At 38.7% G+C, this 14585-nt stretch overlaps 1 protein-coding gene and 1 long non-coding RNA gene across 4 annotated transcripts in view; one reads left to right on the top strand and one right to left on the bottom strand.

The window, feature by feature from the left end:
- Positions 1-2244: 2244 nt before the first annotated feature.
- LOC127637211 (uncharacterized) lies at positions 2245-7830 on the bottom strand. Of its 3 annotated transcripts, none has more exons than XR_007969687.1 (12): positions 7776-7830; positions 6931-7567; positions 5795-5896; positions 5602-5702; positions 5422-5531; positions 5130-5205; positions 4873-4917; positions 4635-4743; positions 4520-4558; positions 4322-4427; positions 3117-4198; positions 2245-2416 (listed from the first exon to the last, which is right to left on the bottom strand). It is a non-coding gene; the product is annotated as an uncharacterized LOC127637211 (long non-coding RNA). The 3 variants fall into 3 exon arrangements; XR_007969688.1 differs by having other exon boundaries at positions 2245-4198; positions 6931-7124; positions 7256-7567; XR_007969686.1 differs by having other exon boundaries at positions 2245-4198.
- Positions 7831-7959: 129 nt separating this feature from the next.
- The window catches only part of LOC127637207 (uncharacterized protein KIAA0930 homolog), a 33820-nt gene continuing 27194 nt past the window's right edge, over positions 7960-14585 (top strand). The window contains exons 1-2 of the mRNA XM_052118160.1: positions 7960-8199; positions 12871-13019. Of these exons, the coding sequence (XP_051974120.1) occupies positions 8061-8199; positions 12871-13019 (288 nt within the window). The 5' untranslated portion in view covers positions 7960-8060. The remainder of the gene's footprint in view (positions 8200-12870; positions 13020-14585) is intronic.

Here is a 14585-nt window from a genome sequence, read left to right as displayed (position 1 = left end):
ATAGTAAAAAATTAATTGTGTGCATGTCACTTTAATCACAAAATTAATTGCGCTCCCACTCCTAAATACATCTATTGTAATTTTTCTTAAATAAAACAATAAATGACATTATATATATATATATATTGACAAAAACCTCTCTCTCTCTCTCTCACACACACACACACACTTGGATGTGATAAAAATCTGTATAAATTAAAATATCAAAACCATCAGCATTTCAATTTCAAAAAAGAGAAAGGAAGAAGAGAAACGGACCAACGATTAAGGTATAATGTGCATTTAATCTCCTTTGAAACCAAGCCAGAACATCCACGGAGTTCAATAGAGTCTGGCTGCAGACCCTGTCCCAAATGGCACACTCCGGACTTGTGGACTTCCTCAGAGTCCACACTTCGGTGACGTCATGTAGTGCAGACTTATAGGGCCCCTCGCGCAAGTCCACAAGGGCGCATTGAGAAGTATTTTTGGGACAGACTCGATCGTGAAGCGTGGTTATTGTTGGACAGGAGCTGCAGGTTCGGTTCGGGGAAATATGCTGCCTATTGTTGTTGTTTTTATTTACTATTGTGTTGCGAGATGGCTTGCCATGCAGAGAAATCACATTTATACGCTCCGTCGTCGTAGAAGACAAGATTATTTTTCATGCATACAAATGCTGATGTTATGCACGGAGGAAAGGTAAGCAAGTAAATGTTACTGACTTTGTAGATAAACATATAACTTGTCAAAAGTCGTTAATGCATTAAGTCATTATTATTTGATTTACTGTTTAATTTTCTTTTTCTTATATATATATATATATATATATATATATATATATATATATATATATATATATATAATGTATTTTATATTTTTTATGTGTACCTTGTTTTTTTTATGTCGTTTTTAATTTACAGGTTTAAATATCCATACTTCACTTACATATGACTCAGTAAAGCCCTGCCATTCGGTTCTATATAATGAATCGTTATGCGATCAGCCTATTATTCAGCGCGCTATTACTATGTTTGAGACATCAACCACTGGTCGATGACCATAATGTTTGTATAAACTGTAGGTAACAACTGGTAAAATGTACACAGTCATAAAAACCATAATGATACTTACACTTAAATATTTTCTTCTCAGCCATGTTATCAATTGTCTGTGCCCGTGAGCGAAAGCGCTCTTCACACCAGTTGTCTGATTGGCCTTTCGCAAGGACTCCTGGGTACTTGAAGTGCGTGAAGCCTGGATCTATGCGGGCTTCGCGGAAGACTGCTTCAAGAGTACAAAGGGGGCGCTGCTGAGCACAATTCAGAGCGTTAAAATGCTAAATGGGACGGCCTACGGACTCGTAGACTCAGCGAGCACGCTAATTTAAGTCCACGAGACCGAAAGTCCGCATGAAGTGCGCCATTTGGGACAGGGCAATGCAGATGCACTTTCGGACATGCAGCCTTAGACTCACGCATGCGCACTGACATGCACTCTCAGACATCAGTCACGCGTGCACTCTTTGCTGTGACGTCATATACTCATCGGTATGTTGAAACCGGAAACAGGCTGTCGCAAATCGAAAATAGATTAAGTTACTGTTTACAAATAAACTGAAGGCACAGCCGAGAAGACATTTCTGTTAGAGCTGCCTTAAAATTGATCTGAAAATGACAGTGGGTTTTTAAACACCACGTATTTGGGGTGGAGCTTACGACTTTTTAATATTATCATCGGGACTGGTGGGACAGGATTTTATACAAATCATAGTTCACGGACACTGTGACCGTCTACTCTAATAAGATCCGATTACTATGCAGATCAAAGATCTGACAGGACACGGTGTGTAATGTGTCTTTGTGAAAGGATGTGCGAATAAAAATCATGCAATATTGACAAAATAAATGCGTAATTCATGTCTGCTGCAAATTAACATTCACATTTTCTTGTATACATTCCTATTTTATATTCCTCAGTTTAAGATAAATTGTTATGCGGGTAATGTGTATTTAAGTTGTTTAATGTCATTGAAATTGCACCGGTGTATATTGTTTCACTGTAGACCACATGTATCACTTTACAATAACTTGTTTTTAAATCACTGATTGCTTAACACAGCATTAAAGCATGAGCTCTGCTGCTGTCAGGTTCAGTACATTAATATGAGGACACGATTACCACACCAGTATTTCAAAGAAACACAAGACAGTTGTTGATTGTTATGACTTTAGTAAATAATAAAAATAAAACAAAACATGGCACTTCTATAACACCACTATGAAACAATGTGGACTATTTAACATAATACATACATGATAAACCAACACAAAATAAATTAAAGGGACTATTATTACAATTACTCAATTTGTTCTGTTCGGCAGTTGATCCTCAGCTTCATTTGGTCAACAACATGCTTCAGAAATGTCTGCATGTCCTGCATAAATGTAAAAACAAACATCAATGGCTCTACAGCATCATGCAGGGTATCTAGGTTCAGGTTTGGGGAATGTACAATTAATTTTAATGATCGTAATCAATGATTAATCATACGGTTTGAACTAGATAACAATACATACAAATTGCCCCAAAAAGGGCTTATATAGTCCAAGAGTCTGCTTCAAATATATATAGATAATTAAACACAACGAATTATAATTAATTAGGAATATACATCATATGCAGACAGGCTATATTAATTTTCAGAACACCTTAAGGGAATTGACCCGTATCGCAACTAACCAGTTCGTCCAGCGAACCGCTTTGCTAAATACTCGTGATCAATTCTCCAGAAGGTTTATTCTTAGTATAAGCTTACTTAATCAAAGCACGTTAACTTACTTTGATAATATCAGCTCGTAGCTTTAGATCGCACATGAAGAGGCTTTGTTTTATGACCAACAAACACAGACAATCAAGCGTATAATTGGGTTTAATACAAGGAACTAGGATATATCACAAACTTAACAAACAAACATTTAACATATAACATGAAACAAACAAAGCAAAACAGTGAGGAAAATAAAGAGATTATGATATAGCAAACTTGTTACAATTCGTTAAACCTTCACAGCCATCAAGGAGTTACACACTTTAACGCATTGGAATTTAGATGAAATAATACTTGCACAATGGACCTTTGTGTCGCTGAACAAGACTGCGTGTTTATCGTGTCCTCGTGGCGTCCGTGAGATGGAGGATTTCTGTTGGTGCTCCCCGAGCGTGGATCACTCGCGGGGAGTTCAAAGCATCTTAGGAGTAATGGTTGAAACTGAGAGAGAGTCCTTTCACCCGGAGGATATCGGACTGCTCCAAAAACGTAGAGTGTTGAGCTTTGTCTGAAGACAAATAAAAGACTGAGATAAACGCCAAATAAAACAAAAGACATGTCTGACGAAAGTAACACAAAGAAAAAGCAAGAGAGCTTGGAGAGAGAGATCAGAGAACACAGGACAAGAGAGTAAGAGGACAATTCAATGCCGGATGCTGACTTTTAAGGTAGGGAGGTCACGCCTCCTTTGGGAGGAATGGCCCAATGGGACGCCTCCGTTTTGGGCGCGAGATGGTTCCCTTTGTCTTGTCACGGCTAGTCATTTGCATGATTTACGACCAGGTCAGGATTTTGGGTTGAATCACTCAAAAGATGGTAACACATAGCAGAATACATTTTAATGTAACCTTATATTTATATTCAGCTAGGACAAGTCGTAAGGTTTAATTTGATACCAAGAAGCGTGTATTTGGTGCAATTAAAAGGTGAATATAGATACTTAGGCTGTTTATTTAAGCCGTCAGAGTTTAACTACACAACTTACAATTTTAACTAGTTTGATCTAACAACAAAAATACACAAGCATACAGGGATAAAACATATTTCCTTAAAATTAAGCCCTTCTGGGTTTTAAATGTTAGGAACACATTGTGCCATTCAAAGTCTCACATTCCTTTCCCATCTCAGAAGGGGGTTTTAGAAGGCACGAGGATGTGTGGGGGTTTTATGACCATCTGCAAGAATGTGTGCATTGCATTCAGAATCATGATTCTCCGTTCATACTCTACAATCATGATCCATGAACTCTGCAATAAAGAACCTGTCCAGCACCTCTGCAACTTCATCCTCCATACAAAGAATCCGAGGCAGCTGAACTGACCCAATGAGGTCATTAGAGTGCTCCACACACACCTGACTGGCAGTCTTTAGGTCCATCATGACACAGACCTAAGAAAAACACAATACAAAAGAAGATAAATAAAAAAAGTTAAACTAAAATCTAAACTAAAATGAAAACAAATGTAATATCTCAAATGTTAAAAATAAAAAATAAAAAAAATAAACTATTACTTTGGCCTGATGTTGCTACCTCTCAAACAAAACCCACTTTTTGTGGAGACTGAACCACTGCCTTCTCCAGTGCAGGCTGCAGGAACAAACTATTTGTTTCATCTGCCTATAAAACAAATATGATTATTCAGTTTGAGCCTGTTACCTTTATTACTGCCTTTTTAAATTACATTTCTGAGTATTACACTGTACATTTACCTGTGATGGTGATACCTGCCTGTGATGGAAAGTCTCTTCCTGTTAGTAGAAAATGCAGCATAAGCTTGTTAAGCAGATGGTCAAAAATGGCATATTATCAAGAATATGCTTTTACCTGAGAGATTTCTTCAAACCTCCTTTTTCTCAATCTAAATACAGGCTGAAGATCACCTCTCAGGAAGACTTTGGACTCCTCAGTGTAGTGGGCAAACATTTTTCCATGGCTGGAGAACGGTGATAAAAATGTATTATGTAACAGTTGTATATTCTATCTCATTAAAGCCAAGTATTTAATGGCAAAAAACAAACAATTCTGTACCTATCAGTCCAAAGTTTTAATTACTAATACTCACAATTGTGTAGTCAAATTGGGCATCCAGCACCATGTACAATGCAGACTAGAAATGAAAAACACATCAAAATATGGCAAAAACAGAGTATTAATAAACCACGAATATATAGTACATCTTAACAGAAATATACCACAGTCATTTCCATACGGTTGTCTTGGTAAACCCTTATATATAATGAAAGAAAGGCATGAGTGCATTTTCACATAAGAATGACAAAATATTTATAAATATAATGGTTCAAATTTAGTTTTTTTTACCTTACTTGATTTTTTATGCAAATCAAGGCCTGTCTTTTCGGTCCGTTTTCCAGGCATTATCCTATATGCAATATCCCTGTCAAGTATGCGGAGGACAAATAAATCAATAACAATTGCGGTGCCAAAATGTAAGGCTGTATAAGGATATGTATGCAGAAGGTTTGACTCTCGATCAACTGAAAACAACTATTTCCAATCTAGAGAAACACATAATATTTAAAATGAGGAACCAGTTATGACAACTAATATAAAAATGATATATATATCATAAATGTAAAAGTCAATATCTCACAGTTGCCTCCATGACTCTGTTCAAGCCCAAGACCCAAAGGTTTGCACGGGTCAGGCATGCATTTCAATCAGCTCATTCCCTGGGCTCTCAATGTCCAGTACGTAGTTGAGCTAATAAAAACACAAAGCCAAGGTTAAACACAAACTTAAGTAGTTGTATTGTTGATTTTATGAAACTAACCAGTTCATTTTGAGCTAAATGGTATCTTAAAGACCATCATGCTTGGCAGGCAGCAACGTTTTTGCTATTTGTGACTTCTTCACATTGAGGTCCACACTCTTCTGCACATTTTAAGGCAAACAAAAAAAGTATTAGCAGGAATTTAAAAAAAAAATAATAACATTTAAAAACAAAAAAGAAAACATCTCCTTACCAGTGTCCTCAATTGTGTGGTATGAATGTTGTTTGAATGTTGATTCATGCTCAGGTCCTAAAGACAAGCCAGAAGAATTGTACTTGTCACTGGAATGTGGGGCTGGGAAAGACAGAAGAGGAAAAAAAACAAGATTAGTAGTGTAAGATTATTAACAATAGCAGCGATTAGAACAGACAGAAATACAGAAAACATAAAGGTCCAAAGTCAGACAGGATCACATTTGCTATGCTGTGAGGTCTGTGACCAAGCTGTAGCTACACCTCCAAAAGCTTCCTGTTTGTTGATGTGTTTTTGTGATGAATAATGTTGCGCAGCATGAAAATATGTGTTGAAGAAGCCATGTTATTGAGAAAGTAGTTGTTTTTTCGCAAGCTTGCAAAAAAATGCTCAGCAATTTGACTATTCAGCAAACCCTGTTGTTCTGAGACCAGACTGATTCATCAGAGAACATCCTGTGGGTCTTTTGTGTTGGATTCGTGTAGTTTGTCATACAAGACAGTGTTCAGATGATCCAGTGATCGGATGGGCTTTTGAGTTCAGATTATCAGTCTTCTCGATCAACCAAGGAAGGGATACATTGAGCTTGCCCTGCTTTGCTTTAACGATGTTTTCTGGTGTTGAGTCTGCCAGTCTTCCTTCATACGGTTGAAACGGAAGTGATGAAGGTACACGGACATTGGCGTGTGTGGCCAAGCCTCGCGCAAAGTCACATATACTCACGTTAGGAAACTGTTGCCATGAAAAAAACAAGTCAGCAAAACCCCTGGGACTCTCTGCCCTCAAATTAAACTAAAATAAGACATCAGACCTCCCACCTGGAAAATACATTTAAAACATTTGAGAACAAGTAGAGTGGTGGTGTAGTGGCTAAAGCACAGGGCTGTTAATCAGAAGGTTAATCAGGTTAATCAGGTCACAGGTTCTAACCCCACAGTCACCACCATTGTGTCCTTGAGTAAGACACTTAACTCCAGGTTGCTCTGGGGGGATTGTCCCTGTAATAATTGCACTGTAAGTTGCTTTGGATAAAAGTGTCTGCCAAATGCGTAAATGTAAATAACATTATGTAATAATCTATTAAATCAATTCATCTCACCTGATGCCTCCCAGATTTTCTGGAAAATCTTACTTACTCAAGGGGGAAGTAGACATTGAGGAGTTCTGGCAATCAGTGAATTTGGAGATGATTGCACGTGGCTTCGTTTCCAGTAAGAAAGCAGCTTGTATTGCCAGCACTCCTCCAACTCACACCTGACGTAATGATGTCTTTCTTTGCAAATGCACCGATACAGAAAAACCACGGCCACTCCTCTGAACAGCTGACACTCTGTTTGATGAGTCAGTACACACAGTGGACAGATGTGATTGCATTGTTATATCTTTTGAATGATCAGTATGTTTCCTTTTAATGTGTCCAAATACTTCTTTAGCATAACCACTAAACAGTGTGACATTTACTCTCTGTTTGATTCTTGGAGGCAGTAAATGAAGACTGAGCATGTGTGGTTGTGGATGGAGCCAGTTCATGTGTGGACAGAGCCAGTGCAGGTGTGGATGGGGACGGAGCCAAGCCTGGTGTGGATGGGGAGGATTGTGGAGCCAGTGCAGGTGTGATAACCAATGACCATGGAACCACTGGGGATGAAGGAGGTCAGGGTTGTACATTTGATGGTATGCACATCTGCAGGTGTGTTTCCATTGCATTTCAAGTAGGGTAATGGTAATGGGCCTCTGTTCTGCAGGCCAAATGGCATCTGCATAATCTTGTATCTATAAATTATAAACACAGTATTCAAATCAGAAAAATAATTAAACAAAACAGCTAGATGTTGACAATCAAGATTAAACAGCTGTTGCATTTGATTTTACAGTAAAAGCTCTTCAAAAAGACTCATTTTAATAAATGTGCCTGTGCCAGTGTGTTACTTTAACATATCCTTGTGTAAATAAATAACAACAAAACAAAAATCATACATACGGCAATAATTCCTGTACAGTCGTGGAGATCAATGTGATGGGCGCATGCCCAAACCAGTGCGTTAACGACGTCTGCATCTCAATGCGCATGTGTGAGAGTGCATCTGCATGTCTGCAGCCAGACCCATGAGTTTGGAAATTATGTTGATGCGTCCCCTTTAAATAGCCTGTGGTGTGACGTCACCGGGAGCGCACGGGGTGTTCCCGGCGCATTTCTAGCTGACGGAAGTGAAGAGCGCTGCTGTTGTTTTCGGCTCTTCTGTGTTAAAGTGCTTGTATCACATTTATGAGATGTGACATCAGCGCGCTTATTATGGCCGCTTTACCGGGTCCCGCCGAACCGGATCAGTCCCTGCAGCACATGCTGAAAGCCATTGCTGACGAGCGGAGCCGCCTGAACATCAGACAGGACTTGAGTGGACTGGGTCAGTACATCTGCCACATTACATCAGAAGTAGAAATCTGTTAAATCAATACACGAGTGACTAGTTCTGGGCGTCATAAACGCCATACGCATGTCATCATAATATGAATGTATGACTGGGATCAGACGCTAATATAGGTCGTGATCAGCTGCTTTTGTTTCCGCTGAAGCGCATGTTTGTCGCGCAGCCACTCTTTTGCTAGTGTGACGTCAAAGTACTATCTTCATTTCAAAGTTATTTTTGACTTATTTTCTGTTTGTCTATCTATCTTGTTAATGATCAATATCAATTACAAGTAAAAACATGTTGAAAATGAGATCACACTTTACAGATCTCGTGCATATGCAAAGTACAATATTGCCTAAATCTATATATCTTTGTAAATAACAGTACGTGGCAAGTTACTCTGACTCAAATAGTGACATTTCCACAGCAGGCTCATGTGCCAGGTTGGTGGTGTACCCTTTGTATATCCACGGTTGGGGAGTAATGGAATGCATGTAACGGGATTACATATTTAAAATACAAAATATAAGTAACTGTATTCCACTACAGTTACAATAAATCATTGGTATTTAGAATACGGTTACATTCAAAAAGTATTTTCAGTACTGAAGAGAATACTTAGCATTTTTATTGTCATTTGTTTCATTTAATATTTCCTCCTTTCAGATGTAAAACATTTCTACATATAAATGATGAGATACAAAGTGCATTTGAACAGCGGTGAAACACTTTCTTATGATGTGTTTATTCATATGAGAGATAAGTACGTTTGAAGTAAGTTTGGAGCAGAAGAAATAGAAATAAACCTTGTGTAAACTGTCAGCTTTAAAATGCTATTTCTAGACATTTTACATGCACATGATACCAGACACCACCATATTTTTATATCACTTTGATTGATCTTGTTTTAGAAACAACACTGCATAAGGTATTTGGGTTTTTCACAGAATGTATTTTTAATGTGTATTTTGTCTTACTGTACTGACAGAGATGTTATAGTCAAAACAAGTGAAAAAATCTGCCAGTGCTGAAGAAGTAATCCAGAGTATTTAGAATACGTTACTGACCTTGAGTAATCTAATGGAATATGTTACAAACTACAGCATGTATTCTGTCATCTGTAGTGGAATACAGATTCAAATATACATTGTTCATCCTCCTCTCCTTTTTACTGTATGGAGTGACAGATGTCAGCCTCACAATGTTATAGACATAGTGCACAGTAATCCACGAAAGATCATGTAAACAGTAAGTGTTAAAAGTCATGCTGGTTGGCAACACTCATTGATACCACATGTAAAGATTGCTGTAGACTATCTATTAACACAGCAAGGCCTAGTAAGTGATTAGATGAACGTTTTGGTTGGAAGTGTGCTATAAGGCTCTTTCTGCACTATATGATATTATTCCTTTAGGTGGCAAACTCTAAAGGGTCATCTCTGGTTGCCTGAAACGTCCTAAAAATAAATACGTATATTTTTCTCTATCCTGGCCACTCTTTTTTTCATATTTTCTTAAATTTGGTCTGTTCCAGGGCTATCAAGAAGATTTGGTATAGTTACTGATGCTGACAGGAGACATTAGGATTTCTCTTTATAATGTTTAACAGAACAGCAGCATTGTTCTCTTTCTCAATGAGGATGTGATAAAGGTGTCATATGATCATTCCTCTTTTTGCTACATTTAAAATAATGGAAGTAAAAGATCATCCACTAGGGCTGGGCAGTATGCCAAAAATATTTGTCACATCGCTCGATATCAATATTTATCATTATATACATTCACATTGCACACTTTTTTACATTTTGAAGTTGGCCAACGAAAAGAAGAAGAAAAAAATCCTAAACTGTCAAAATAGTCTATACAGAACTGCAGTGGTGTCTGAGGGATCTTTTACCAAAATGTTGACCAAAAGAGTTTATCAATCAAGTGCACTTGGATACGAACGTTAAAAGCTCATCTGTTTGTTTTGAAGCATAACGACAGCATATCATTTTTACATTCACATTATTTTTATATTTTCATTAAAGTGAGAGACTAGACTACAAACTAGTCATTTTATTGTCTGTCCTTGTCATCCACGCCAGAGATGATGACATCTGATTAATTTCACAAAATTAGAACAGAATTGTTTATTATTAAAGGCTCGTAACACGGGGCCTGGGCAGCTCAGCGAGTACTGATGATGACTACCACTGCTGGAGTCGTGAGTTTGAATCCAGGGCGGCTGAGTGACTCCAGCCAGGTCTCCTAAGCAACCAAATTTGCCTGCTACGGAGGGAAGAGTCACATGGGGTAACCTCCTTGTGGTCACTATAATGTGGTTCTAGCTCTTGTTGATGCTGCGGAGAATAGGGTGAACCTCCACACACGCTACGTCTCTGCGATAACGCGCTCATCAAGTCACGTGAGAAGATGCGCGGATTGACTGTCTCAGATGCGGAGGCAACTGAGATTCGCCCTCTGCCACCCGGATTGAGGCGAGTCATTACGCCGCCATGAGGACTTGGAGCTCATTGGAAATTGGCCATTCCAAATTGGGGGGAAAAGGGGAGAAAAGAGTGAATGGTTTTGGGTTCAGGTAGGGTTCAGGCTTCAAATCTGACTGTAGTGTTCGGGTCGGGTCACACGGTCCCGGGTACAGGTTGGGGTTTCATTTTAAGGCCTGTGCACATCTCTGTAACATCCTCAGACAGTTATTTAAAGTCAATTACAGCTCCACCGACTTGACTGGGAAAGTCTGTAATCTTTTGATTCAATGACAATTGCAAATCAGAAATAAAATCTGGAATCATCTTTTTTGCTTCTTTAGATACAGCATTACTATTTCTCAGATTATTTTTTTCTACAAGTGGTCTGTATACTCCTTACACTACACTATTTCTGAATTATTGACTTAATGTAGATTCACTACATAGATTGTATGACTCTTGTTACTATTTCTTGTTTATTGTTATGTATTGTATTGAAGGAACAAAACTGAAACATCTGAACTTCAGTTATACTATTTGTCTTTACATTCAATATTGGCAAAGCAAAACTAGATGTGTTTAAAGCCACATTTGTGCCACTATGCAGCAGGGGGTTCAAGCCCCTGCACCACCAAGATGCCACTGTTGGGCCCTTGAGCAAGACACTTAACTCCAGGTTGCTCCGGGGCGATTGTCCCTGTAATAAGTGCACTGTAAGTCACTTTGGATAAAAGCGTCTGCCAAATGCATAAATGTAAATATGCTTTCTTAGGAATAATTGTTGTTTTTTTTTTTGTACTGTGAAATGGTTATTATAACAGGAAATAACTACGTAAACAATACATCTCATATCATCTGCTTCTTTTCTTTGAAAGTACTTTTTGGACCTTATAAAGTGACTTATGAAAACAATATGAAACATAATTCACAGCGCATTTCATTTTAATGATATAGTATATTCACGAGTGAAAGAGAATATTCATCAGGAAATAATATAGGTGTGCACTTTTATCCATTGGGTTTTGATTTGATTGTGAAATGTGGGTGTGGCAGGGCAGAGGGCGGGGCCGGGTCGTGATTATACACACCCGGTCCCTTATCATGCTAATGAAGCCTCCGAGAGGGATAAAGGCCGACTGCGGAAGATGGTGCAGGAGAGAGAGATCATTTACGGACATGTCCATCGTGTGTGTTTGTCTTTTGTTTAAGTTTATAATTAAAATATAATTTATATTGTCAAGACGGTTCTCGCCGCCTCCTTTCCATTGAACTGCATTACACTGATGCCAAAACCCGGGAAGGAGGAGGATACGTCGTAGTAGGGTGGAGGAGTGGCTGAGGAACAAGCTACTGCGTATCGGAGAACTGGCGTGTAAGTGTTTTTTTTTTTTTTCATCTCTCTCTCTCACTGCCGCTCTGTGTTGGCCTTTTCCCTCTCATTTAAATTTTACAGTGTTTTTTTGGGGGGTACTACACTGTTACAGGAAGTACACCCCCATTTTAATTATTTCTGTTTCCCTCCCCTTGTCCCCTCCCTCATCCAGGTAGATGGGGATGACCTGCCGGCAGACGGGGCTTGGGGCACACCATCCACCAGGGAAGGTGGGGGGGGGGGTGTGCGTCATGCCGGGGGCTCCCCGACCTGAGAGAACGAGGGAGGAATGTGGCAGGGCGGAGGGCGGGGCCGAGTGGTGATTATACACACCCGGTCCCTTTTCAGACAAATTAAGCCTCCGAGAGGGGTAAAGGCTGATTGCGGACGGTGGTGTGAGAGAGAGAGATAATTTACGGCCAGCTGACCATCGTGTGTATGTGTTGTTGTCTTTTGTTTAAGTTTATCATTAAAATATTATTTATATCGCCAGGCCGGTTCTCGCCGCCTCCTTTCCATTGAACTGCGTTACAGTGGGCTGTTGTATTATTGGGTAATTATTCTTTTTCCATGCCTGCATGGTCTATCAGCAGAAAAAAATAGTTGTTTCAGAAGCAGAGAAAGTTATTGTAGTTTGAAGAAAGAATGAAAGTGCACTGATGAATCATGCTCAATAAGACCAGAGACATTTATTAACACTAAATAGGATAAATTGTGTCTTTATATACAGAACTTTTATTTATATTGGTTTTCAGCCTTGGTGATGTTAATTTTCAGAATCTTCAGAACTACAATCTACAAACTCTTGTTTTGTTTTTTTAGGGTGTTTTAAGGATGACCGGATAGTGTTCTGGACATGGATGTTCTCCACATACTTCATGGAGAAATTGTCGCCGCGTCAGGATGATATGATCTTCTATGTGAGACGCAAGCTCTCTTATGTCAGTGCCGACAACACAGAAGGAAAAAAGGTATGATGAACCTGTAAAGTGCCATTTACAAAAGTATGGTGTCAATGGCTCCAGAAATTTCACACAGGGTTTTTCCTGGTGATGGCTGGTGTACATAGTCATCCAGATGCATGTAGCAATTAGAAAATTGCTCCGTCTTGGACTGGCCAACCAAGAGTGCTGTTGCTTCTAAATATCATAGCCTTTCTTTCAAACTGTGCTTGGAGTCAACTTTAGATCTGTTAATCTGAGTTTCTGTGGTTCTTTCAAATGAATCTTATTTTAATAAACTATTTTATAATCTTATCCTCTGCCTAGAGAACCACTCTGCACGCTCCAGACAATCTCTCAACCAACCTTTCATAGAAAGTAGGATAAAATGGGCCACCCAATGCCAAAATCTACAGTAACTCAGATAACTGCTCTGTACAATTGTGGTGAGAAGAATATCATCTCTGAATGCTGTTCTGAGATGCGGGTTGGCGCTGATTTGGCGGCATGAGGGGGGCCTCGTATTAGGCAGGTGGTTTTAATGTTTTGGCTGATCGGTGTATATACAATAGGGCTGGCAATTCATCTCATTTATTTTCAGTTACGATTTTGGCTTCCAACAATTATGAAAACAAGATAATCGAGTTAAAACGATTATTGTGCCACCTTCCGTTTGGCAATGAAACACCCCGGCGTTATATCTATAAAGCATCCTTTATTAAAGTTCAAATAATAAGGAAGTGGGTTATTAAAATAAACTCAGAAACTGGCATTTCTCTGTGTGTCTATGAGTTGCGTGAATTGACTGGGGAAGAAATTGAATGTTCTCCCGGCTGATGCACACACTAGCGCGTGGACGTTTGTGACTTGTGTGCGTTTGCTGCAGCTAGATTGTAACGTGATGGTTCACGATGTAGTGAATTATAATATATTGTCATGTTCACTGTGCATCTTATCATGAAGAAAATTGACAATACACAGCTCTGTTAAGAAGAGAAAGTTAAAGATAGAAGTGAACATAAAAGTGAGAGTGTAGACTTGGCCCATTATACACTAGAACAAAATAAATGTTTGATTAGTCTTTTTTTACTTGTTATCTAAAACTCCTTTAAAACAATGTACATTTACTTTATGAGCTAAACTGCAGAAGAGACAATTGTTATCAGAGAATGCTGAATATAATATTTAATCAGGGCTCTATATAAACCCTATATAGATATATGCGTGGGACAAGTGAATGTTTGAAGGTACAAGTGAAAGAGAATTCTACTTAAGCAGACTGATTAAAACATCAATAAGGAAACAATAATCAGCTATATTTGTGATAGCCTAGACCTCACTTGTTAGATCATATTCTTTTCATAATCTTTTCAAGTTCATAATCCAGAGCACGTCATTTTATACAGGTCATTTTATACATAGTAACAGCTGCACTGTTTGGTTGACAGGAGATGTGTGTGTGTGTGCTGAACATGTTTTCCGAAAATGCTTGTGCTAATGCGTGCCTGAACGGTAAAATACATTTCAAAATCCTCCAAAATGCCCGTCTTGGAGAGGTATTCATGTAAACACAGAGAGTGATGTCTACTACGGAAC

This window comes from Xyrauchen texanus, chromosome 45 (assembly GCF_025860055.1).
Source record: "Xyrauchen texanus isolate HMW12.3.18 chromosome 45, RBS_HiC_50CHRs, whole genome shotgun sequence".
Taxonomy (NCBI): domain Eukaryota; kingdom Metazoa; phylum Chordata; class Actinopteri; order Cypriniformes; family Catostomidae; genus Xyrauchen; species Xyrauchen texanus.
The sequence above is the reverse complement of the archived record's forward strand: the minus strand, read 5'-3'. Positions and strand labels throughout refer to the sequence as shown.